Genomic DNA, 26,605 nt, shown 5'->3' on the forward strand with positions numbered 1-26,605 from the left:
CAAAAGGTAACACCAGCGAACATTCTAACTTGGTGTTTCCCAGATCATGGATTATAACCTCATAGTGTATGGTAGTATCAATTTGGTGAGTCTCAGTCTTCTTATCCTCTACCACCTTGAGAGAAGAGAATAGTGTTTCATTTTAATTTGAATTTTGTTAATTATGAGTAAGGCTCAGCATCTTTTCAAGTTTATCAACTCTTTTCTTTATTTGTGAATTTATATCTTGCCCACTTTTTTTTCCCCCCTTTGGAGATGTTAGTTTTTTGTTGTTGATTTATAGGAACTGTTTGTATATTGAGGTTCATACTAAATTAAAATGGCCTCATTACTTGTCTCCTTCATTAGACCGTGTGCTCCTTGAAGAAAAGGAACGTATCCTGTTCCCTGTTAATATATCTGGTGGCGTAGGGCACAGGCATAGCAGGTAATAGAAATCCAATAAAAATTTGCTGGGACAATGAAAAGATATGCACCTGTTGTGTGGCAGGCCCTGAGCCAAGCGGTGATGATAAAAAGATAAACAGAGGAGAGTCCTCATCTGACCGAGCTCGCTGTCTGGTGAGAGTAATAGACATTCATTCTGTCATTCAGTGAAAGTTTATGTAGCAGCTTACTCTCTGCCTAGTGCATAATGTCTTCTGGAACAGCCAGCCTGCAGAGATGAGAAAAATGCCAGGACTGTGACTCAGATGACCATGTCCTGGTAGAACCTGGCCTGTTCATTTCTCCTCCCTGGTCATTAGTATCTCCATCCATAAAATATGAGAGACTTTACCAAAATCCCTTATTTCCCATTGAGTATCTGCCCCTGAGGATCCATTTGTCTGTGCTGCTTTTTTTTTTTTTTAAGATTTTCTTTTATTTATTTGACAGAGAGAGAAATCACAAGTAGGCAGAGAAGCAGGCAGAAAGGGAGAAGCAGGGTCCCTGCTGAGCAGAGAGCCCCATGTGGGGCTCGATCCCAGGACCCTGAGATCATGAACTGATCCGAAGGCAGAGGCTTAACCCACTGAGCCACCCAGGCGCCCCTGCTTTTTTTTTTTTTTAATATATTTATTTGACAGAGAGAGGGATCACAAGTAGGCAGAGAGGCAGGCAGAGAGAGAGGGAAAGCAGGCTCCCCGCTGGGCAGGGAGCCCGATGTGAGGCTTGATCCCAGAACCCTGAGATCATGACCCGAGCTGAAGGCAGAGGCTTAACCCACTGAGCCACCCAGGTGCCCCCTGCTTTTTTTTTTTTTTTAAGATTTTATTTTATTTATTTGAGATGGAGAGAGAGCATAAGCAGGTGGGGGGTGGTCAGAAGGAGAGAAAGAGGGAGAAGCAGACTCCCCACTGAGCGGGGAGCCTGACTTGGGGCTCGGCTGGATCCCAGGACCCTGGGCTCATGACCTGAGCCAAAGGCAGAGGCTCAACCCACTGAGCCACCCAGGCACCCCGAAGTCTATGTTCTAATCCTCTCTCCAGGGAATTATTCAGGGCCCAGTCCTGGGCAGGCACGGAGTTTGGCAACAGTAGGACAGAACTGCCCCACGGATGGTACAGTGTGATGCTCACTCCCATGGCCTGAGACTTGCCCCAGCGCGCACACACCAGCCACCCCCTGCCCGGGCAGTCTGCTGCAGAAGCGGTTCCTGGTGTCCAGCTCCAGCCCTGAGGTGACGCGACTGCTTCCGCACATCCTCATCCAGCACGGGCTCTCTTTGCCCTCTGTGGAGCCAGGTTACTCCAAGGCACCTCCTTTCCCCAGGGTAGGCAGTGCCCAGGGTGGGTGAGGGTCTGTGGTGGTGGCAGAGGAGGGGCGAGAGCCATGAGCTGGGATCTTTTCCCTTGGGGGTGTGACCCTCTGCCCTGTGCTGGGCATTGGGTGTTGCAGATCCCCTTCCAATCTCCGGGAGCTCAGTATGAGTGTTCCTTGTTATTTTATCATTATTACCAGTGTCTTTGCCTATTAATGGAGGTGAGGAAAGCACCTGCTTTCCAGGGCTGTTAAAAGAGTCTGATGACATACGGAGTCACCAGGTAGCGCAGTGCCTGGTACAAAATAAGCGCTCGGGAGATTAGAGCTGATCGCTGACTGTGTTAATATTAGCCCTACCACTGGAATCCAGTGAGATGACAGAGGTATAATTTAGGGCAGAGGAGGTACTGTCACTTTAGGAGAAAGGACAGAATTCACAGATGTGGAATGATGTGGGTAAGGGTGTCAGAGAGCGGATCGTTCTGCTGGACATCAGGAGATTTGGGTCAGGAGACAGAAGAGGGTCCCTCTGGAGGAATCAGCAGGACATCGGGCCCAGAACAGGGCAGCCATCCCTGTATTCGGCAGGGAGACCAACTGTCCCCATGTGCCCAGGATGGTCCTGGTCCCAAGAAACCCCTTAATCCTGAGCAAGCAGGACAGCCGGTCCCCCTAGAACACTGCAACAGGCAGAAGGTGCCTCCTGTGACCAGCACTACACTCAGACCTGACCATGGACTTCATGTCCCCTGGCTGAGTGAGGCTGAGGCACAGTGACGCCTCCCCCCACCCCATATGACACCCTGTGGAATGTCCTTCCTCAGATAATAATTACACTACCTTTTGTTGCTCCAAGCTCTGGTTTTTAGCTACAGCGGTCAGGGAGTGCTTCCTGCAGGATTCCCCTGGGAAGTGACTCAGTTTTGAGAAACTAGAGCATCAACTCTGGCCAGACGACTTCTCAGCCCCTGACATCTCCCAGCCCTCCTCCACTCCTGGGCCTTTGCACCGCCCTCTCCGCCAGGCTCACTCTCCCTGCTTTGGGGCTTCGTGGTAATGCCACTTCCTCCAGGGAGCCCTCCCAAACGCCCAGGTTCCCCCAGCCCGTGCCTGGAGCGCCCTCTGGTGTCCCATTGCGTTAGTTTCCAGGAGCTGCCGGCCCGAAGTCCCGCCAAGCTGGGTGGTTTTACACAAAAGTTTTTCTTTCACTGCTCTGGAGACTAGAGATCCCAAATCAAGGTGTCAGCAGGGTCATGCTTTCTCAAAGCCTCTAGAGGTCAATCCGCCCCATGGTTTTCTCTTAGCTTGTGGTGTTGCCAACAATCCATGGAGCTCCCTGGCCTGCGGACACCTCCCCAACCCCCATCTCTGCCTCTGTCTTCCCATCGCCTTTTGCGTGTGTGTCTGTGTCTCTTCTCCCCTCCTCGAAGGACACCAGTCATCCTGGAGTAAGGCCACTCGAATCCAGTATGACCTTATTCTACATAGATCACATCTACAAAGACCCTGTTTCCACTCACGGATGCCGGGCGTCTTCAACATACACTTTCGGAGGACACAGTTCAAACCATAACATGTCTTTGTACTTATAAGGAAACACTTGCAGGATGAATGAAGGAGACAGTTCTTGGGGGCATCAGTGCCCCGCCGTTGGACAGTGGCTGCCTGTCAGTGCTCTGAGATGCTTTGAAAGACCCCAGGGGAAGAGGTTGGGCTGCGTCGGGGTTAAGGAGGGACTAGCTGGGTAGCTGCCCTGGTCAGGCTGACCTTACTTCTTACAAACAGGCGCAAGCAGCTATCTACTTCATGGAATCTTCTAGAGTGGGCAAGCCTGACTATTGCGTTATGAATTATTTTCGCTTATTTCTCTTTCGTAATGAAGCTAGAGCATTCCACGGGTAGTGATGAAATTCCATGAACAGGCAGGTTTCATTGGACTTCCGGTTTCCAGTCCTGTGTATAAAGAGCTTGAAAGTCATCCCTCCATCCTCGCAAGCAGAAAGCTGGCCAAATCGAAAAATCACCACCTTAGGCCCATTTGAGAAAGGAAGTCACAGGGGCAAACCATTGTCTCCAAAATTAGACAAACCAGCAGATACAGACAATCATGACTTAGGGGAGCAGAGACCTCCACGTGGACCAATTCCGGGGGTCGAAAACCTAAACATAATGGACAAATTGCTGGAGGCCCAGCGTGGACATGCCTGAGAGTTCGAGACGCTAGGAGGGTCCACAGTCCAACCCTGGTCTGCCACCAGGGCTTGTTAATACGGTTTTTTTTAAGATTTTTTTTTTTTTTTTTTTTTTTTTTTTTTTTTTTGAGGAAGAGAGCAAGAGGAAGCATGAGCAGGAGAGTGGGGCAGAGGGAGAGGGAGAAGCAGACTCCCCCTGCCACAGCTGAGGAGCTATGACAGACGCTGTAGGTCCTGCAAAGCCCACAGTAGATACTGTGGCCCAGTACAGAAAAAGTCTGCCGACGCTGCTCTAGAGGGAGAGTGGATATAGGGCCACAACTAATAGGTAGACGGAAGTGGCAAGTATGGCCAGGGGTGGACAGCAAGCGAAAGGGACAGTGGCAGGACATGGCTGGAACAGGTGGCCTCATAGCTGATTTCACAGGACCTTCTAGAACATGGTAAAGATTTTGGATTTTATTCTTAGGAGGAGGATTTAGGAAGAGAAAAGCAGCCTCTAGAATCCAGGAGCTGGCCTGACACCCACAGATAGGACTTGTGTTGAACACAACTGCCCAGAACACCAGTATCAGACAAGGCCACGCTGCGACCATAAGAAATCCAGAAGAAAAAAACACAACACTCTGCAATCACGTCCGAACACAAACCGACAGGAACATCGTCAAAGCCACGGGAAACCCAGCGCCCCCCTCTCCTGGCACACCTGGGTGGCTGCTTCTCCAAGTATAGCCAGCCTCGCTTGAACCTGCCTCCCTATAGATATGATTATTGGGGGGCGCCTGGATGGCTCAGTGGGTTGAGCGTCCAACTCTTGATTTAGGTTCAAGTCATAATCTGCAGGTCCTGAGACTGAGCCCTGCCTGTGGCTCCGTGCTCAGCGGGGAGTCTGCTTGTCCCTCTCCCTCTGCCCCTCCCCTCGCTCACGCACACTCTCTCTCAAATAAATTAATTAATAAAACCTTTAAAAAAAGATTATTGTGGGGCGCCTGGGTGGCTCAGTGGGTTAAGCCTCTGCCTTTGGCTCAGGTCATGATCTCAGGGTCCTGGGATCAAGCCCCGCATCGGGCTCTCTGCTCACCAGGGAGCCTGCTTCCTACCCCCCCACGCCCACCCCCACCCCCACCCCACCCCACCCCCCCCGCCTGCTGCTTTGCCTACTTGTAATCTCTCTCTCTCTGTTAAATAAATAAATTAAATCTTAAAAAAAAAAAAAAGATTATTGTGGTATCCAGCCATAAAGTGATCCCTGCTTTTGAAAACACCGATCTAGCTTCCCTGGAGCCTCCCCCAAATTACTTCTCCCAAGTCCAAATTCCATAATAGGTTCCCACAGTCTCTCACTGAGACCCCAGACCCCCTGGCATGCGTTCCCTCACCGCAGCTTCTCAGTCTCTGCGGAGCTCCTGCGGCTGAGGGCACTGATGAGGGTTTAGCCATGAGGCCTAATGTCCTGTTAATGAAAAAGAGAACAAAATCACAGCATCTTGAACAAGATCCATCCCCTCCCCCCAAGTCCAGAGATCACCGATGGTTCCCCGATTATCACAGGCCCAGGCTCCTTCCATGTTGTGGCTGTGACTTCCACCTCAGACGTGTGGAACCTTCGAAATACATACAAAAAGTTGAGTAGAGTGTGCTGACCCGCCCAGTCTCACCCATGGCCTGGCTTACTCCCTCTTTTCCCCCGTCCGCTTCCTACTTCCACCATCTGGATCATTTTGAAGCAAATCCCAGATATTATGTTGTCAGTACTTCGAGAGACATCTCTAAGGCGCCTGGGTGGCTCAGTCGCAGTCGGTTAAGCATCTGCCTTCGGCTCAGGTCATGATCCCGGATTCCTGGGATCGAGTCGTGTCGTGTCCCCCCCCCCCCCCCTCGGGCTCTCTGCTCAGCGGGAAGCCTGCTTCCCCCTCTCCCACTCCCCCTGCTTGTGTTCCGTCTCTCACTGTGTCTCTCTCTGTCAAACAAATAAATAAAATCTTTAAAATATATATATATATAAAATCTTAAAAAAAAAGAGACATTTCTAAAATATAAGGACTGTTACAAGGAAAGAAAGAAATCCCCAATACCATTAGCACAGCCAATAAATTACTGATTTCTTCATATCGTACGTTACCCAGTCAATGTTCACATTTGTCTCTCAGACTCACCCCTAACATTTGGGGACCCTCAATGGAGCCCACACAGCAGATGTCTAGATATTTGCAAGTCTAATGAAGCTTTGCTGGGGGGCATTCCCACCCGGGCCCCACAGCCCGCTCCCGAGGACCACCCTTGAGTGACAGTGCCTAAGGATGGTATGATCTACCCAGCCTTTCCTGCCTGGCACAGGACCTGAAATGAGAACTAACCTTCAGGTTTCGAACCTGAAATGAGAACTAAGTAGTCAAGCATGGGGGGGACGGGAGGGTGGTATAGGGTCTCAAGGAGGCTGGAGCCCCAATACCTGGGGAACCTGAGGTGACCAGCTCAAAACCAAGCAGCCTCTTTCTCTCTGGTTCACCCCCCCTCCACACCCAGCCCCCAGATCCCACCCCCCAGGCAGAGGTGGGGTCTTCTCCACATGCAACCCCCAGGGTGAGCCTTCTGTCTGTCTCTCTCTGTATCTCTCTGTCTCTGGCTCTGAGACCCGTATCCTCGGGTGAAAGAGGTCCAGTTTAGCCCGTTCTTCCCTTTCCCGTAACCCCGCTTACTCAATCAGTTACCAGATTTTCCAGACATTCCCCAAGAGATTGATAAGGAATAAACACCTTGGTGAGTTTTTCTTGAGTGCTTGCCCCACGGGGGAGGGGGCCAGGATGGCAGGGGGCACCATTTATAGCCGGGAGTTTTGTGGATCCCAATCCCAGATGCCCATGTGATGTGGTTCTAGAATGAGTATAGATGAGGTTCAGCGGGGTAGAGTCTGGAACCGACGACCGGAAAGAATTCTTGAGACGTCTTTGGTGCAAAAAGGTCATTTTATTAAAGCACGGGGACAGGACCCGTGGCCAGGAAAAGCTGCTGCCCCGGGTTGTGAGGGGCGACTGGTTATAGACTATGGGGCTTGGGGGAGGTAAGGAAAAAGGGAGGTTTCGAGAAAGAACTTTCATGTATCAAAGAAGACACACAGGATCCCGGAGGCTTTGCTATTTGTCAAAGTTGGTTTTCCTTCTAGTAAGGCATTGAGAGTAAGACAGTCGGGAGCTTCCTCCTATCACACATCCTTGTCAATGAGCTGCAGGTTTAAAAGAAATTATTTTATTGACCTTTCCTCCTGCCTCAGCCTCCCTCAATTTTATGGAGGGGACGGTGATGTTAGGGCTTCGGGAAACTGACTTACGGGTCTCTGGAAGTCAGGCTATTGATAAGTAAAGCTTCTTCCTTGTAAATCACCAGGACATTTGTAAACTGAGGGAGATTCAGGTCCTGCAGGACTGTGACCTCATGAGTTAACTGTTTGTTTTGCCTTTAGGGCAACCCAGAGCTCAAGATATAGAGGAATGTCCCATGTATCCCGTGGGTTGGGGGAGGGGGCGTTGTGGGGTGTCAGCTTCTGATTTGTTCTGGGCTTGCCTTCTGTTTCCTCACCACACACACTGCATTCGGGGGTCTCCTTTGCCTCTCAGCCTTCTGTTTTGACCAAGTCGGACCTACAGAAAAGGAGAAAGAACCGTGCAGTGGCCACACGTCTGCCTAGCACCCACATTCAGCCCTTGCTCGCGTGGACCAATGGCATTTGCGAACGCCTCTCTCTGCCCTGCCCTTGTTTCTGAATGTCTTTGCTGAATCTTTTCTTTTTTAGTAGATGTGTTCTGACCAAAGCAACTTTAAGATAATAAGTGCTTATTGTTATTTTTTCAAAGATTTTATTTGTTCATCTGCGAGAGAGAGAGCACAAGCAGGGGGGAGAGGCAGAGGGAGAAGCTGTTTCCTCGCTGAGATTCCCTACATGGGGCTCCATCCCAGGACCGGGAGATTACAATCTGAGCGAAAGGCAGAAGTTTAACCATCCGAGCCACGCAGGCTCCCCTCTGAATCTTTTGAAAGCAAGTTGCAGACATCCCGGCCCTTCACTCCTAAATACTTCACGTGCCTCCTAAGAATTCCATCCCCCCATATGAACGCCGCTCGTTATCACCCTCAAAGAAATTGACCAGTCATGCCCTCCGATGGACAGGCCATGTTCAGATATGCCACAGCTGTGCCCCAGATACCCTTTAGGAACTTTCACTGTTCCTGTCACCAATCCCGGATCCAGTTAAGGGTCATATGTTGCATTTGCTTGCTGGGTCTCTTTGAGAGCGCCCCCCCCCCCCCCGAGGTCCCCAAACCCTCACCTCTTTTTCAGTGCCGTGTTCTGACTCCCCTGGAAGAGAGATGGAAGGAAGGAAGGCTGGAAGGAAAAGTCTCAGACGGCAGTGCAATTCTCAGAAAATTTCAGCAAGGGCGCCTGGATGGCTCAGTCAGTTAAGCATCTGCCTTCAGCTCAGGTCATGATCCCAAGGTCCTAAGTTTGAGCCCTGCATCGGGCTCCCTGCTCAGTGAGGAGCCTGCTTCTCCCTCTGCCTCTGCCTACCTGCCCCCTGCCCCCGCCCCCCGGTCTCATGAATAAGTACAGAAAATCTTTAAAAATAAATAAAATTTTTTTAAAAAGAAAATTTTAGCAAAACCAGTGGGAGTCCTTGGAAGTGCTCCGTCTCCCAGCGACAGTCGGCCTCGCTGTCTTCCAGACACTGGAAGGAACAGCCAGGGAAGCACATGGAGGTATAGACCCAGCACCGAGGACTCAGGATGGAGCCCTCACCGTTTCCTCAGTCAGTTAGGCTCCTGGCAGAGACACACATTGTTGTGGCCATCACAAGGATACTGCCTTTAAAAAAGAAAAAAAAAAAAACCTTAGTGATTTTTATTTTATTTTTATTTTTTACAGGTTATTTATTTATTTTATTTATTATTGTTATTATTATTTTTTTAAGTAGGCTCTGCGCTGGGCATGAGCTCACAACCCTGAGATCAAGAGTCCGACAACTGAAAAAAACTGGGGGGTGGGGCACCGGGGTGGCTCAGATGGTTGGGTGTCTGCCTTCGGCTCGTCTCATGTCCTCCAGGTCCTGGGATCGAACCCCATGTCGGGCTCTCTCTCTCTCTCTCAAATGAATAAATAAAATCTTTAAAAAAAAAAAAAAAGAGTCAGACACCTATCTGATTGAGCTATGCAGGCGTCCCTAAAGATTTTGTATTTTTAACTAATCTCTACACCCAACATGGGGCTCAAACCTATGACCCGAAGATCAAGAGTTGCACGTTCTATCAGCTGAGCCAGCCAGGCACCCCAACCTTGGTGATTTAGAAAACAAACATTTTATTGAGATATAATGATATGCTCATACCGTATAATTCAACCGTTCCAAGTGTACCGTTCACAAGTATACCGTTCACTGTTTTTAGCATAGCCACACCACCGTCTAACTTCAGAACATTTTCATTAGGCCGAAAAGATACCCAGTAACCGTAGAGGTCTGTCCGCATTCCCAACCCCACCCTCCCACCCCCAGCCCAAGACAATCCACCGATCTACTCTCTATCTCGAGAGCCTTGCCTGCTTAGTATAAATGGAATCATATAACGTGTGGTCTTTGGTGAGTGGCTTCTTTTACTCAGCACCATGCTGTCAAGGCTCACCCGTGTTGCAGCAGGTGTCAGAACTCCCTCCCCTTTTATTGCCAAATGGTTTTCCATCCCATGGATCTACCACATTTTATTACCATCCTGTAGCGGACACTCAGGTGGCTACCACTTTATAATGCTGGTACAAACATGCACGCACAAGTCTGCGCGTGAGCACACGTTTTCACTTCTCCGGGTTACATACCTAGGAATGGAGTTGCTGGGTCATATCTTAAGTAGTTCTATGTTTATTATTGAGAGGACCTGCCAGACCGTTTTGCATAATAGCTACGCCACTTACATTCCCAGAAGCAATTACCAGGCTTTCAGTTTCTCAACATCCTTGAAGCATCTTTAGACATTTATTATCCTCTGACTTGTGTGTTTGTCTTTTGTGTGTGTGTTTTCCTGGTGCCCAGGGGTATTTAATACACCTGTAGGCCGTAGGGCCGAAGAAAGAGAAAGCCAGCATTTTGGGGAAGGGGTAGCAATGCCATTTATTTTCCCATTTTGATCTTAAAAGCAGCCGCCTTGCTGAGCGTTCGTTAATTTTACCAGTTTGTATATTTGAATTATTGTGTGTAGTTAACTGTATCCCCTTGCAAATACTGGGGTGTTATTTCTTTCGGGTCTTATACATGTAATTTCCTTTTCTTGTCCCACCAGCTGGGATTTCCAACACAGTGGTGAAAGGAAGTGGTGATAGAGATTTCTTTGAATTTTGTTCCTACTTTCCAGAGAGTTTGCGGGGCACCTGGGTGGCTCAGTCGGTTATGCATCTGACTTCAGCTCAGGTCATGATCTCCGGGTCCTGGGGTCAAGCTTGAGGCTCCGTGGGCAGCCTGCTTGTCCCTCTCCCTCTGCCCCTCCCACCCGTCGCTCATGCTCTCTCTCCCTCTCTCAAATAAATAAATAAGTAAAATCTCTAAAGAATAAAAATAAGGAGAATGTGTTTTGCCATGCAAGTCTCTAGCTGATAAGCTTTATATATCCTTGAAACACTTGTAATTACCCCCGATATTTGCTGTAGCCATTCTAGTGGTGCGAAATGGCATTTACCCAGTGACTAAGGATGCTGAACACCTTTTCATGGGCCTATTAGCCATTTGTGTAATCTTCCTTGGAGAAATTCAGATTCATGATTTGCAAATACTTATCCCCATACTTTTATCTTTTCACTCTGTTGATGGTATCCTTTGAGGCACAGAAGCTTTTGATTCGGGGAAAGTCCCTTGTATCTGTTTTTTTCTTTTGTTGCCCACGCTTTTGGTGTCGTACCTACAAAACCATCTTCTAACTCAAGATCACAAAGACAGTCTCCTGTTTTCTTCTGGGAGTTTTATAGCTTTATCTCTTGTGTTTAGATCCATGATCTACAATGTGTTAGTTTTGTGTATGGTTTGAGGTAGGGGTACACATTCACTCTTCTGCCTGTGAATATCCTTGTCCAAGCACCATTGGTTGAAAGACTGTTCTTTCCACATTGAATTTTCTTTGCACTCTTGTCATATGGCAAGTGACCATATGACCACTGACCGTGGGAGAGTCTTATTTCTGGACTCTCACTTTGATTCCATTGACTTATATGTCTGTCCTTATGCTAATATCATCCTTTCTTGGTTCTTGTAAGCTTTGAAATTGTGCATCAAGCCCTCCAACGTTTTTCTTCCTTTTCAAGGCATTCTTTTTTTTTGCATTCATTTTTTAAATGTAAGTTTCTTTCCATCTATCCTGCCCTGGACCTTTTAACCCCTGCACTTTATTTGTTGAAGAAACAAAGTCATTTGTGGATCACCTCTCCATGGTATCATTTAACATATTCTTCTATCCCTTGTGTTTTAGTAGCCCAGTGGCATGATCTGATCTAGATTTGGTTTTAGCACAGAGGTAATTTGCAGGAGGTGTGTGTGTTTCCAGACCCAGAACATAATGTGGGGTCGACTCTCCCTGTGCTGTTAGGGGTCATCCATGATCTTCACGGGGATCTTTTTTTTTTTTTCTTCTGTTAGAGGTAATTTACATTTTGAAAGGATCCCTCTGGTTGCTGGGGGTCAGGGGGTTGTCGGTGTGAGGGATAATCATGCAAGAAAGCACTTGTTGCCATGCCTGGCACACAGTGACCAGTCAATAAATATTAGCTCTTATTGTTGCTGCTGTTGTTGTTGTTGTTGTTATTGTTAGAGCTGTGGTGTGGGATCCATACCCTGGCCTTGGAGCCATTTTTTGGCCAGAGCGTTCTCCTCCCTCTCCTCTGCCTCTGGAGGAGAAATCACCAGTGTCCCAAGGCCCCGGGAGGCATGTTCAGGAATGTGGCTGCCATCTATTTGCACCTGGCCGGGCTCTTCCAGAGAAAGAAGGCTGGAACTTCTCTCACTCGGTGCTTGCACCAGACTGTAAGTGCTCTAATCCCACGTGTTTTGCTGCCCAGCCCAGAGCCCACATGATCTGGCATGGTCCCGGCTTCAAAGCTGTGCATGACTTCCCTCTTTCAGGACGCCTTCCTTGACTCTAGCCTGGAGGGAACGCCTTGCTTGCTCTTTCCTCTAACCTTGAACTTGGAGCTGTGCTGCCTCCCCTTCATCCCCTAAGCCCAGCCCAGTGTTCAGTACACAGTAGGTGCTCAGTAGACATTGCTGAGGAATACATTATACATAAGTCCAAAAACAGGCACTGTTTCCTCACTTAATGCAATTACCGTGTGACATACTCGAGGATCACTCCGTTGAGTTCCCCCAAGTGTCTGTGCTTGCATTATATTTACCTCCTTCCTATTCTCATTCACCTCCATTCACCTCCTTTGTTCTCTCTCTCTCTATGCCTCTGCACCCCGGTACCCCTTACCCCACCCCAACCTTCTCAAACTTCCCTCGCCCCAACATGCACCCTCACACCTCCCCCCCAACCTCATCTTCATTGTATGTACTTTTAAGATTTTATTTTTAAGTAATCTCTACATCCAACATGGATCTTGAACTCACAACCCCGAGATTAGTAGTCATGTTCTACTGACTGAGCCAGCCAGACGCCCCTCTATCTTCTCAAATATGATGTATCCCCAATTCAACAGTAATTCCTTATAGCATTGAAACCACGATCCCATCAATGATACGCTGTTATTGTATGGGCTAGTAAAGGGGACGGGAAATGGCAATCTGACTCATGCTGGAGATTCTGAGATACGTTTGAATACAGAGAACGTGCAAGGGGGAAAAAAAAAGCACATATCAGAATCAATCCCATATGGTGTGATCTCCATACAAAAAAAAAAAAAAAATGGAACCATAGAAAAATATGCACATGGGGTGCCCGGCTGCCTCAGCTGGAAGAGCATGCAACTCTTGATCTCAGGGTTATGAGTTCAAGCCCCACTTTGGGTGTAGACATTACTTAAATACATAAACTTGAAAGAAAGAAAGAAAGAAAGAAGGAAAAGCACACACATGTAGTTAAATCACCTATAATTCCACCACCCAAAGAGAATCCTTGTTAACATTTTGATGTATTTATCTTCCAAACTTTTTTTCACCTATTCCTATATGGTCATAGAAAACTGTACGTGTATATAAATACGTAGTAGGGTATTTTTTTTTTTTTTTACAAAACATAATCATACTGCATGTACTGTTTTGTAGCCCGTTTTATTGATGTTAGCACTTCACATTGATAAATATTCTTCTAAAGCATGATTTTTCTTGGACACCTGGCCGCTTCAGTTGGAGGACCATGAGACTCTTGATCTCAGGGTCGTGAGTTGGAGCCCCATGTGGGGCATAACGTTTACTTTAAAAAAAATATTTTTTAAAGACTTTATTTTTTTATTTGACAGAGAGAACGATAGCGATAGCGAGAGAGGGAACACAAGCAGGGGAAGTGGGGGAGGCAGAAGCAGGCTCCCCGCCAAGCAGGGAGCCCGATGAGGGGCTCGATCCCAAGACCCTGGGATCATGACCCAAGCCAAAGGCAGACACTTAACTTAGCCACCCAGGCGCCCTAAAAATTTATTTTTTAAAAATGTGATTTTTCTCATCTATAAAATGGGCCCAGCCACGTTGTTCTGAGTTTAGCCTGGCCGTCCTAAAGGGAAGCGGCCGTCCTAAACGCAGGCTGCACGTTGGCCACCCTGTTGCCTTCCTCCCCGCCCCTCCTCCTTCCCAGCGGGCCTGACTGGTCTGAATCTAGTCTTAATCTGGTCTGAGTCTCAGGACCCGCGGAGCCGGGGCTGGTGGGTGGGGGCTGATGGGGGCGGGGCCGCTGGAATGGGGCGGAGCCAGGCCCAGAGGCGGGCTCCGGGGGAGTGCCGATCTGCACCTCTGCCTCGAGGGGGCGGGGGCTGTGGTCGGAAAAAAGCCCATCTCCAGCACTCTGACCTTCCGCTCGCTCTGTTTCCAGTTCGCCATGGCCAAGCGGCTCCAGGCTCGTCGGCTGGACGGGATTGACCACAACCCATGGTGAGCTCCGCAGGGCTGGGGAAGCGTGTGGGGTCCCCTCTCGGGCGTGAGGGTGGTACAGGGCTGGGGGGATCTGGGTCTTCATTAACTCGGGGGTACCCAGGACGGCCGCCGTGCTGGGACTGAGGTTTGCAGCCACAGCCTGGGAGAGGTGAGACTGGGAGCCACGGGCTTGGGTTCCAATCTCAGCTTCACCTCGCTCTTGGCTGGGGCGCGGGGTGGGGGTGGGGGAGGTGGACAGTGACACCTGCTCTGAACCTCAGCTCCCCAGCGGCAAAGTGGAGCTAATTCCATCTACCTTGAAGGGCCTTGGGAGGATAAGGCGAAACGCTGTATGAAATGCTGTATCGACGTATGAAATGAAATGAATGAAATGCTGTATGAAGGCATCAGGCTTGGGGCTTTCCAGGGATTTTATTTCCCACTTAGTACAGAGTAAAATTAAGTAAGATAACGTAAAATACAGTCAGCTCTGCACTGGACATGAGCTGAAGTTAATTTCTTTTCTCTGTTGACTTGTTCTAAATTTGAAAGACGCCTGTGCGCGTGGTTACTAGTAATACAATGGATGAAGTAAGAAGGTGTGTAAGAAAAATGCAGGGATTTTTCCTAACCGCCCCCACCCCCACCCCCACCTTTGGCCAGCGGCGCAGACTCAGAAGATCCAGAGTCACACGCTCTACCCACGGAGCCAGCCACGCCCCCGACATCCCTGTACTTTCAAAAAAAAGTTGTTGGCTGTTGGTTTTATAAAACATGGGAGTACTTTTCTTTCTTTCTTTCTTTCTTTCTTTCTTTCTTTCTTTCTTTCTTTCTTTCTTTCTTTCTTTCAGGGAGAGCAGGTGTGCTCACGCCAGAGGGGTGAAAGGCGAGGGGTTGGGCAGAGGGAGAGAAACTCCTAGGCAGGCTCCTTGTCCAGCACAGAGCACGGCTCAGGGCTCAATCTCGCGACCTAGGGAGCAGAACCTGAGCCGAAATCAGGAGTTGGACGCTCAACCGACTGAGCCACCCAGGAGCCCCCCGCCCAACCATTTTTTTTCTTTCAACACCCTCCTCTGTGCCCCCTGCCCATGTACTTTGTGATTTGCAGAGATCCTCTGCCTGATACTCCATGGTGTTTGGGATAGAGGAGTCAGACCCAAAACCCCTCTAGTGTCTGACTGCCCCTCTCGGTTGTGCCACCTTCTGTCCTGTCTGTGAGGGAGGCTGGGCAGCTTCGTGGGCCTTTGCAGATAAGGTAAAGTCCAACTTGGACTAGGAGACAGGCTGGGAGAGGCAGCAAGACGCTTTCCTGACTCGCAGACCCAGCAGTCTCTTGAACCCAACACCCCCATTATACAGAAGGGAAGGTTGAGGCCAGGGGAGGCCAAGTCTCATGGCAAAGGCAGGGCGGAGTAGAAGCAGACATGGGGAGAATGTAGAGGACAGGAGGGGGGGGTGTCAGAGGGATGAGGGCCATGTGAGTCTGGACAAAAAAGGGCTTGAGATTCCTGCTAACCCCAAAGTGGTGGCCTGAGAGGTTCAGAACCCAACCAGGAGGGCAGCTGGTCTCTGTAGGGCTTAGTTGAGCTTAGTTTCCATCTCCATTACCACGGAACATCCGCCACCCAATTTTGCATCTCAGCTCTGCCCTCAGGTGCTGTGTGACTCTGGGCAGGTCACTAGCCTCTCTGAGCGTCAGCAACTTCAGAAGTATTATGGGGCTCTGGGGAGTTTTAGATGGAACAATATTTATTGTCATGCAAATTCAATGCAGCCAAGGCTGACTCCTCTGCACCCCCCAGCCAATCTGCAACCACACACCACCGGCCTCCTCATGCAGTCTCTCAGCTTCTCTCTGTTTCCCTGAGGAGGTGACCACCAGCGGGGGCCAGAAATGGCAGATGGTGGGGGCTGGTGGGACCCCAATCTGTCCAGGCAAATGGTTTAGAGCATAAACTTTGCTTGGAGCCGATGTAGAAACAAAGGCTGGTTGGGCCACGCATGAACAGGGAGTCCTCGGGCAAATCACTATGAGCCTCAGCATCTCCATCCCCACTGTGACTCAGGAATAGGACATATGTCACGTGTATGGGAAGATTTTTATTGAGCACATATTTCTCCTTTTTTTTTTTTAATATTTTATTTATTTGACGGAGAGAGACAGCAAGAGAGGGAACACACACAAGGGGAGTGGGAGAGGGAGGAGCAGGCTTCCTGCTGAGCAGGAAACCTGATGCTGGGCTTGATCCCAGGACCCTGGGATCATGACCTGAGCCTAAGCAGAGGCTTAACTGAGCCACCCAGGTGCCCCTTGAGCACATATTTCAAACTGTAGTTCGTGAAATCCACTTAGGAAGTCTCAACAAATATTTCTTTTTTTTTTTTTTAAGATTTTATTTATTTATTTGACAGAGCCACCCAGGTGCCCTCAACAAATATTTCTAAGGAATGGGTAGGATAGGGCCGCCTTGGGGACTCAGTCAGGGGAGCATCGGGCTCCCCATCTCCACTCAGGTCTTGATCTCAGGGTTGTGAGTTCAAGTCCCACACTGGGCTCCATGCGGGGCGTGGAGCCTACTTTAAAAAAAATAGGACTCATGGGGCACCTGGGTGGCTCAGTGGGTTAAAGCCTCTGCCTTTGGCTCAGGTCATGATTCCCAGGGTCCTGGGATCGAGCCCCACGTCACGCTCTCTGCTTAGCGGGGAGCCTGCCTTCCCCTCTCTCTCTGCCTGCCTCTCTGCCTACTTGTGATCTCTGTCTGTCAAGTAAATAAATTTAAAAATCAAAAAAAAAAAAAAATAGGACTCAGGATTGGCACAGTGCTTGGCCCACGTAATCCCGAAGCAGGGACCAGTTTTGACCCTCACACAGATCTCGGGCTGGGGCAGACGCTAACTGCCCAGTTTTGCTGGAATGAGCCCAGTGCATTGTTCATGCTGTTCTGGGGAGAGCCGCTCACCTCCAGGGTCCAGGTGGCCTGGTGTCAACTCTCTGTTTGTTGCCCAGGGTGGAGTTTGGCAAAATGGCCAGTGAGTATGATGTCGTGAACTTGGGCCAAGGCTTCCCTGACTTCCCACCTCCAGACTTCGCCATTCAAGCCTTTCAGCTCGCCCTCAACAGTGACTTCATGCTGAACCAGTACACCAAGGCATTTGTGAGTCTCAGCTTCGCCCCAGGGCCCTGGGATGCAGGCCTTAAGGAGGCCCCGGGGGAGGGGGGGTCAGGCCTTTCTGAACATCAGGCCCACGTGGGTATCAGCGTTCTGGAGCAGGGCCCAGAGAACTCAGTGTGGCTGTAGTTCATTGTTCACCGAGTGTCTCCTCTGTTCCAGGCCCTGGGACCGCTCATGGTCTGGGGAGAGACAGACAAAAAAAAACCATGAGCTGGGACCTCAGGGTCTAGTAGGAAAAGCAGACAAAAAACAAAACAAAAGCAGAAAATAAAGGTATTTGATATGCTGTAATAGGGGAGGATGGGGTGCTGTGGGAGCAGGAAGAAGAGAATGAAATCTGGGGAGACCAGAGAAGGCTTCCTGGAGGAGGTGGCATGTAAGCTGCGTCTCGAAAGACAAGCTGCTGACCCATCTGACTCCAAATCCAGACTCTTTCTGTAAAGGTCATAGGGTAAATATTTGTCAGTCCTTGGTTTAGTACAACAGTGAATGCTTCTTAAACTTTGGTTTGCATCAGAATTGCCTGGAGGGAGTGTCGTCCAGTTCCGCCACCCAGAGGTAACTGTGACCAAGAGTTTGCTACTTCGCTGAGCATTTAAACTTTTAAACTTCTAACGTTTTAAAGTGCTTATATAGGGGCGCCTGGGTGGCTCAGTGGGTTAAGCCGCTGCCTTCGGCTCAGGTCATGATCTCAGGGTCCTGGGATCGAGTCCCGCATCCGGCTCTCTGCTCAGCAGGGAGCCTGCTTCCCTCTCTCTGTCTCTCTGCCTGCCTCTCTGTCTACTTATGATCTCTCTGTCAAATAAATAAATAAAATCTTTAAAAAAAATAAAATAAATAAAGTGCTTATATAAACACACACGCTCACACACACCCATATACCTAACATACGAGATTTGCGGTTTTTAGCACGAACGGACTTGTACTATAATGCTCTGTAGCCTGTTTATTTCACTAAACAGCTTGTCATGGGCAACTTTCCATGTCAGAATAGCCTCATTCTCTTTAAGGGCCACATGGTATTCCCGTGCCTAGCTGTGCTATAAATTCTTGAACCTGCCCTGCTCTGATGGGCTGGTTTGACTATCTCACCTTTTTTTTTTTTAAAGATTTTATTTATTTATTTGACAGAGATCTCAAGTAGGCAGAGAGGCAGGCAGAGAGAGAGGAGGAAGCAGGCTCCCTGCTGAGCAGAGAGCGGGATGTGGGGCTCCATCCCAGGACCCCGGGATCATGACCTGAGCTGAAGGCAGAGGCTTTAACCCACTGAGCCACCCAGGCGCCCTTTGACTATCTCACTTTTATAAGCAATGACACAGTGAATATTTCTGTGTGTATATCTTTGTACACATGTGTGAGCCTTTCTCTCAGACAAATCCCTGGAAGTCAAACTAGAGAGTCAGAGGGTGTAAGCATTTAAAGATGTGATGGATGTCTTCCACCTGCCTTCCAAAAAGGTTTACTCACATCCCCACCGACACACTGGTCTTCTACTCTTGCCAGCTGTGGGCATTTCCAACCTTTTTAATACTGACATATTCTTAGAGCAACATTTCATTGTCGGTTTTATTTTTCTTCAATTATTATCCTTTTCATATGTGCACTGTGTATCGGTCCTTTTTCTGTCATGACCAACTCTGTTTCTTCATTTGGGTCTCTCTCTCTGTCTTGTTGTTTTGCAAGAGCTCTTTATATATTAAATACCTGACCTCTTTCTCCTGGTCTGCAACGTTTTGTCTTTTAACTTTGCTCCTGGTATATTTTGCCGGACAGAAATGTTTAATTTTTACATGGTCCAGACTGGTTGAGTGAATTAGTTGGTGAAGTTCTAGACCTTGGGGTTTCAGTCCTTTGGCTTAGCCTCGAGTGCTTTATAAGGGTCCTCAGCAAACAAGCGTATGGATCCAACCTTCCTCTCGTAGTGGGGTGCTTCCATAAAGTCCCCTTCCTGCTCCTCAACTGTGCATGACCTTGAGCACATTTCCTATCTCTGGGTCTCCGTTTCTCTACCTATCAAATCATGGGGATCAAGTAATACGTGTCTTGCAAGGCTTTTGGGATGAGCCGATGGCACAGATGTGCTTCTTAAACTGAGAAGGAAGGGCTTCAGCCATGGCGTTGCCACCACCATGGGGCTCGGTTGGACTGTTCTCCACAAAATATGCGCTCTGTCTGGTTCTCCACCAAATCCTAGCCCTGGGCGTTGGGCCTGCGCAGAACAGGCTCGATGGCCAGCGATGGTGGAAGACATGAAAGGCCAAATTTGCCTCAGGCCTGTGACTGGAAAGTGCTAGAACTGCCTGGATGCAGCTGAGCAGGAGGGTGGGCCCGGGCTGAGCCAGGCGGGCTGACGGCTGCTGTCCTGCCAGGGTTACCCACCCCTGACAAAGATCTTGGCAAGTTTCTTTGGGAAGCTCCTGGGACAGGAGATAGACCCACTCAAGAACGTGCTGGTGACCGTGGGTGCCTATGGAGCCCTCTTCACAGCCTTCCAGGCCCTGGTGGACGAAGGGGATGAGGTGAGTGAGCAAGACTCGGGCTGGGTAGGGATGAGGGCCAAGGGGCCAGCTCATCTGATCCTTTTGCTAGGTCATCATCATGGAGCCCTTCTTTGACTGTTATGAACCCATGACATTGATGGCAGGGGGTCGCCCTGTGTTTGTGACCCTGAAGCCGGTGAGGATGCTGGGTAGGGTGTGGGTAGGCAGAGGGGTCCAAGGAGTGTGTCGTGTTGGCCCTTGGGAGGTGGGAAAGAAGGAAGGAAAGGAGGCCCTTTTCTCCAGGATGGGGGGGGGGTGTCCAGAGTGCCAGAGGAGAGTGGGCGGAAACAGATGCCCATGAAGGAGGGCCAAATCCTGGGAGCTGAAGGTCGGCTAGGGGATTAATTGCTGCCCCCTTCCATCTCCTCTCACAGAGCCCCACCCAGGACGGGGAACTGGATTCCGCCAGCAACTGGCAGCTGGACCCCACAGAGCTGGCCAGCAAGTTTACCTCTCGTACCAAAGCCCTAATCCTCAACACACCCAACAACCCCGTGGGAAAGGTACCCGAGGGACCCCTCCCGACTGGGTTCAGGTCCCTGCTGTGTTACTGATTTGAAGCATTGGGCCTCAGTTTCTTCATCTGTGAAATGGGAAGGCAACTTGTAATGAGCTCTGAGGACCGAGACTCCCCAAGGTCCCAGGGACAGGGGCGGGAATCCCCCTGGAAGGCGGAAGTGCTGGTTGCTGGAGCAGACTGGGAACCTCTGTGACCCCTGAGACCCTGGGAATGGTGACCTCACCTCTCGGAGTATTTTCTCATGTGTCCAATGGGAACATGACAGAATTGACGCAGAGGAAAATCCAACTGTCCAACTGGGTGTCTCTCCCCTCATACGACCACTGCCCTTACAACACTCTGCCCTCGGGTGTGGGGGGCGCCCACACCCAGCAGTTCTACACCAGCTGGGGTAGCGTCAGATCCTATAGGTTAGGGCTAAGCCCCACGAGGCTGCCCGCCCTTCAGATGCCCGGCTATGAATTTGAGGTTCCCACCACACCCTCTTCGGTTTCTATTAATTTGCTGGCGCAGCTCACAGAACCCAGGGAAATGCTTACTTCCACTTACTAGTTTACTAAGGAGTTGAGAAAGATACAGATGAGAAAGGAGACAACAGCCAGATGAAGAGAAACACAGAAAAAGGTCTGGGAGGATCCCGAGGCTTGGGTGTGTCGCCCTCCCAGTATGTGGATGTGTTCACCAGTCTGGAAGCGCTCCGAACCTTGTACTATTGGGACTTTATGGAGGCTTCCTCACATAGGCATCATTAGTCATTATATATATATATATATTTAAGATTTTATTTATTTATTTGACAGAGATCACAAGTAGGCAGAGAGGCAGGCAGAGAGAGAGGAGGAAGCAGGTTCCCCACTGAGCAGAGAGCCCGATGCGGGGCTCATTCCCAGGACCCTGAGATCATGACCTGAGCCAAAGGCAGAGGCTTAACCCACTGAGCCACCCAGGCGCCCCTTTTTAAAAGATTTAATTATGTAAGAGAGAGAGCAAGTGCATGAGCCGGGGGAGGGGCAGAGGGAGAAAAAGAAAAGCAGACTTCCCACTGACCAGGGAGTGGGAGCCCGATACTGGGCTCGATCCCAGGACCCCGGCATCATAACCGGAACTGAAGACAGACGCTTAACATCTGAGCCACGCAGGCGCCCCATGATTCATTATCAACTCCATTTCCAACCCCTCTGCTCTCTGTAGGATACAGGTAGGGCTGAAATTCCAAGCTTCTAATCATGGCTTGGTCATTCTGGTGACCAGCCCCGATGCTGGAGCCACGCAGGTGCCTACCCAGCGTCATCTCGTTAGAACAAAAAAACACGTCTAGTGCTCTTTTCACTAAGGAATTTACGAGGGCTTTAGGAACCCTGTTGTCAGGGCTCGAAGACCCAATATTAGTGCTCCTGTCACTAAGACATTTACAAGGGTTGTAGGAGCTCTGTGCCAGGAACCCCGGGGACCGAGACCAATGTGTATATTTTCCGTTAACTCGCAGCAGACCTCCCAGGGTCAGTGTTGCAAGGGATTCGATAGGATGGGATGGAAAAGCCCTTAGCAGCCAACTCGGTGGTATCTGTTCATCTCCCTGAGCAGGTGTCTCTGTTTGGGGGTGGTCCCCACAGGTGTTCTCCAAGGCCGAGCTGGAGCTGGTGGCCAGCCTGTGCCAGCAGCATGACGTGATCTGCATCAGTGATGAGGTCTACCAGTGGCTGGTCTACGATGGTCACCAGCACGTCAGCATCGGTGAGCCCCGGCCGCCCGGGCCCGTCCCTTCCCCTGGACATTGGTGGCAGGGCCCCGAGCTCAGTCTGGGAGCCCGCACAGGCCCCGTGGTTAGGGCCCGTGTGACCTGGGGCAGTGACTTAGGCTCTCAGAGAGCAGGAGGATGCAATGGCCCTGCCCCCAGGGGTGGTCATGAGCATGAGCCCAGATGAGCCCCGTAAATAGTTTTAGCACCTAGCAGGGGCCCTGGTGCCCCGAGGCGGAGTGCGCTGCCTGGGGCCTGGCCACCAGCCCCTCACCCCTGTCTGAGCAGTAACTCTCTTTGGCCTTGGGCAGCCAGCCTCCCTGGCATGTGGGAACGCACCCTGACCATTGGCAGCGCTGGCAAGAGCTTCAGCGCCACCGGCTGGAAGGTGAGTCGACGAGGGTCGGGGGTACCGTCGCGGTACTGCCTCCCTCCATGATCCGGGGCGGGCAAGGCTGCACTGGGAATTAGGAAAGGGGGTGGCCAGGCCCCAGAGGACCTCACCCCCTCCCTGTGTTCCCGGTCCAGGTGGGCTGGGCCCTGGGCCCGGACACTCTCATGAAGCACCTGCGTACCGTCCACCAGAACACTGTCTATCACTGTCCCACGCAGGGCCAGGTGAGGAGAGGCAGGGGACCCGGCCGCGGGGGGAGGGGCGCCACAGAGCCCGGGCCAGCCCCCCTCCCCCCACCCCGTCCGGTCAGCCACGCCCCATGCGCGCTCAGCCCCGCCCATGCGCGCCCACCCTGCGCAGGCCGCCGTGGCCCAGAGCTTCCAGCGCGAGCAACTGCACTTTGGCCAACCCAGCAGCTACTTCGTGCAGCTGCCCCAAGCCGTGCAGCGCTACCGGGACCACATGATCCGCAGTCTGCAGTCTGTGGGCCTGAGGCCCGTGGTCCCCCAGGGCAGCTACTTCCTCATCGCAGACATCTCAGACTTCAGTGAGCAGGACTGGCCCGCCCGGGCAGAGGCAGGGCGGGAGGGGGGTGGCTAGAGGCGGCCGGGGCCCAGCGTGGCTTCTGTCCCCCAGAGACCCAGATGCCGGACTTGCCAGGCGATGAAGATGAGCCCTACGACAGACGCTTCGTCAAGTGGATGATCAGGAACAAGGTGGGCCGGGCTCGGCCAGGGCCCCGTGGGCGCTATTAGAGGCCAGGCCCCCAGTCCAGCCCAGCCTCTGCTGTCAGCCCTAGGACCAGGGTGCATCTCTGTCTGGAATTTGCAGAAAGATGCTGTGCGGGCTGGCGGGCATCCCTGGGCTCTCCGGGCCTTGGCCGGCTTGTCTGTAGGGTGTGGGGTTGGCGCATTAATGCTGAATTGGGTGGGCTTTGGGCTCTGGCGCTGAGGTTGATTTCTTCTCTGTGTCTGCCCTGATCTAACACATGGCACTGCCCCCCCCCCACCGCCCCCCGCCCCCAGCCTTCACCTCCCTTCTGCACACAGGGAGGGACTGGGAACCATGCTCTGCCATTCTTTTCCTCTGACCTTGACCCATCCCTGGGAGGTGCTGCACCAGAGCTAACTGTCCCTGCCCCAGCCCACGACAAGAAGCTCTCTGTCCCCCAGAGCCAGGGCCTGCCGTGCTGTGGGGAGGCTCTGAGACGTGGGCTTCCTCCTCCCTAGGGCTTGGCGGCTATTCCGGTCTCCGTCTTCTACAGCAGCCCACATCGGAAGCAATTTGACCACTATGTCCGCTTCTGTTTTGTGAAGGTAAAGGATGGGGGGGTTGGCGGGGAGAGAGGACCTCCGCAAGCTCCCCGTGGCCCGCTGGTGCTGTGGGGAGAGGGGGTAGGACTGACCTGTGTTGGTGCAGGACGAGTCCACGCTCCAGGCCATGGACGAGAAGCTGCAGAAGTGGAAGGACGAGCCCAGACCCTGACGTGGCTCCGCCTGGTTCCCGCTGGCTCTGTGTCCGGTTGTCAGCCCCTCCCAGGCTGGGCGTAGATAGAGCTTGGGGCTACACAGGATGTCCCCAGGGAGGAGCCCTCCTTCTTGGTCTTGGTGGGTTCTGGAGCGATTCCCACAGGACCTGTATGGCGGGAAGGTGGACCTGAACGGGGGCTCTCCCTGCTCCTCCCTAGATCGGGTCACAGAGTCTTGGGTCCCCTCCTTGTCTGGGACTCAAGGGACAGAGTCCAGCAGTGTCCTGGCCTTGAGTCCCAGCCCTGCCCTGGCCCCAGCCCAGGCTCCGTCATCCCTTCCTTTCCTTATCTGCTTACATAACCTCGGGAAGTGGCCTTTAGGCTCGAGTCCTCTAGCCAGTCCTTTTCATCCGTAATAAAGTTATAAGTTATTTACACTCTTTTTTTTTTTTTTTTTTTTTAGTTATTTACACTCTTATTAGCGGCTTCTCTGCTTCACACGGTGGTGCTGATGGCTGATGGGGACAGGGGCAGAGCGGAAGGCACTCAGTGAAACTTAGATCCCAGCCCCTCTCTGCACAAATGTGTTTTGTGGAGTAAAACCGAGGCCCGGAGCAGGGCAGGGACGGGGGTCTTGTCCCAAGTCTTGGTTCGTGGTAAAACCGGGCCTAGAACCCAGGGCTCAGAGGGGGATTGTGACTGTGGCACGTTGTGCGTGTGTGCAGGAGGTGGGGGCCTCTGCTGAGTGTCTGAAAGGGAAGACACGAACAGTCTCCTGTCTCACAGGGGGTCAGAGTGCAGGCCAGGAGGGTGAGGAAGTTGAGGCAGAAGGCACAAGTAATTGTCTACCTCCCTGTGTCCAGGGCCAAGGTGCCCACCACCTCGTTAAACTAACTTTTGAGATGGGAGTTAACTCTCTGCATTTTACAGGCGGGAAAGCCACTTTGGAGGTGATGTGACTTGCCCAAAGCCATCCGGCTCGCCAAGGTAGAAGCAGCCTTGTTCCCAGGGGTGGGCGTCTCTCTTTAAAGCAACAGTAACTCCTGAATTCATTTGGAAGATGGTGCTCGGGGCTTGAAGTCGCCCTTACATTGCAGGCCTGTGTGTTCGCTCCTGCGAACCTTTTAATTGGGGGAGCTCATGGCAACATGCAACATAATAGGGTGTATTGAGTGTTTGTCCCTGGTTGCTGGCACAGAGCTCCTAAAACCCTTGGAATTCGCTGAGCGATAGGACTGTCTTTTGTTTTTGTCTCTTTTTTTCCTTTTTAAAGATTTTATTTATTTACTTCAGAGAGAGATGAACAGGGGGTGGGGAGAGGGAGAAACAGGCTCCCCGTGGAGCAGGGAGCCATCCGGGGCTCGATCCCGGGACCCTGCGATCATGAGTTGAGCCCCTGGCAGACACTTAACTGACTGAGCCACCCAGGTGCCCCTAGGACTGTCCTTTGTATAAACCCCTTGGACCATGTCAGTAGAGGGTCAGAGCTTTCGGTCCCAACCGCAGGCCCCGGTGGAGGGGAAAAGGGATCGAACATTGAGTTGTCACTTCCCTTGGCCAATGATTTAAGCAATCGTACATATGGAATAAAACCCCACCTAAAAAACCCTGAATCAGTGAGGCTCAGGGAGCTTCTGGGTTGTCGAACACAGCAATGTGCGGGGAGGGTGATGCATGGGAGAGGGCACGGAAGTACTTGGATCTTCCTCCCCCAAAACCTTACTCTGTGCATCTCTCCCGTTGGGCTGTCCCTGTGTTGTATCCTTTATAATGAAACTGTGAGTACAGTACCTCCCTGAGTACTGTGAATCATTTCATGGAATTATTAAACTCCAGGGGAATGCTGGAAATGCCCCAATCTATAGTATCGTGGCATTTGAAATGGGGGGGGGGGGTGGTCTGGTGGGACTGAGCCCTTAACCTCTAGGATCTGTGCCAATGGTCAGAATTGAACTGAAGTGTAGGACGCCCACCTGGGGTCAGAGATTTGCTGTTGGAGGGCACTCTGCGCTATGAACCCTCCCTTCCCTTCTAAACCAGGACTTGGTACTTGCTCCCACAGTTCCAAAGTCAAGGCAGTGAAGCAGAATACCAGTTCAGAGGCGCAGGCTTGGAGGCCCTTGGCCATACTACACATAGCCCGATGGCAAGAAAGTCCCTGCTGGGGTAAACCCATAGATTTCTTGGGTGGAACCACCCCCACCAGAGGTTCTATGTCTCATGAACCAATCTATAATCTGCCCATAACTCAAATCTGTGACTCATCAGAAGTTCCAGATCTCAGACTGGGTAACCTCAGTTAGCAGGAGAGCGCAGATCTGCCTGAGGTGCGTAAATGATCTGCCTTCATACTCCGAGAGGGGAGGGAGAGGCTAGGGAAAGCAACACCCCCACAGAATGCTAACACATACACTGAATTGGAAATTAATCTCTCCTCGGGGCACCTGGCTGGCTCAGTTGGTAGAGCACGTAGCTCTTGACCTTGGGGTGGAGTTCAAGCACCATGTTGGACCTAGAGCTTACTTAAAAACATAGAAAAATGAAGAAAGAAAGAAATCAGTCTCTCTCTGGTTGTAAGCTCCAGATCAGGATCTGCTTTTGCTTACCACTGTGTCCTTGTTCCAGCCTCAAAATAGGCCCTGCTCAATAGCTCTTTCTTGGGGTGCCTAGGGGGCTTAGTGGGTTAAAGCCTCTGCCTTCGGCTTAGGTCATGATCCCAGGGTCATGGGATTGAGCCCCCTATTGGGCTCTT

The 26,605-nt window shown here is 51.1% G+C and overlaps 1 protein-coding gene across 7 annotated transcripts in view; it reads left to right on the forward strand.

Moving 5' to 3' along the window:
* The window catches only part of KYAT1 (kynurenine aminotransferase 1), a 35,193-nt gene extending 10,898 nt beyond the window's left edge, over positions 1 to 24,295 (forward strand). For 4 of the 7 annotated variants that reach the window (XM_046021744.1, XM_046021742.1, XM_046021745.1 and 1 more), the window contains exons 2-13: positions 13,980 to 14,038; positions 17,028 to 17,175; positions 19,563 to 19,712; positions 19,783 to 19,869; positions 20,108 to 20,236; positions 21,867 to 21,987; positions 22,303 to 22,379; positions 22,520 to 22,609; positions 22,746 to 22,932; positions 23,022 to 23,101; positions 23,615 to 23,701; positions 23,805 to 24,295. In XM_046021744.1, coding sequence (XP_045877700.1) covers positions 13,986 to 14,038; positions 17,028 to 17,175; positions 19,563 to 19,712; positions 19,783 to 19,869; positions 20,108 to 20,236; positions 21,867 to 21,987; positions 22,303 to 22,379; positions 22,520 to 22,609; positions 22,746 to 22,932; positions 23,022 to 23,101; positions 23,615 to 23,701; positions 23,805 to 23,870 — 1,275 coding nt within the window. In that variant the 5' untranslated portion in view covers positions 13,980 to 13,985 and the 3' untranslated portion in view covers positions 23,871 to 24,295. Of the gene's footprint in view, positions 1 to 11,771; positions 11,984 to 13,979; positions 14,039 to 17,027; positions 17,176 to 19,562; positions 19,713 to 19,782; positions 19,870 to 20,107; positions 20,237 to 21,866; positions 21,988 to 22,302; positions 22,380 to 22,519; positions 22,610 to 22,745; positions 22,933 to 23,021; positions 23,102 to 23,614; positions 23,702 to 23,804 lie in introns of all 7 variants that reach the window. The other 3 variants (XM_046021741.1, XM_046021740.1, XM_046021746.1) reach the window with 1 other exon arrangement.
* The last annotated feature ends 2,310 nt before the right edge of the window (positions 24,296 to 26,605 follow it).

This window comes from Meles meles, chromosome 11 (genome assembly GCF_922984935.1).
Source record: "Meles meles chromosome 11, mMelMel3.1 paternal haplotype, whole genome shotgun sequence".
In the NCBI taxonomy this organism is placed as follows: Eukaryota; Metazoa; Chordata; class Mammalia; order Carnivora; family Mustelidae; genus Meles; species Meles meles.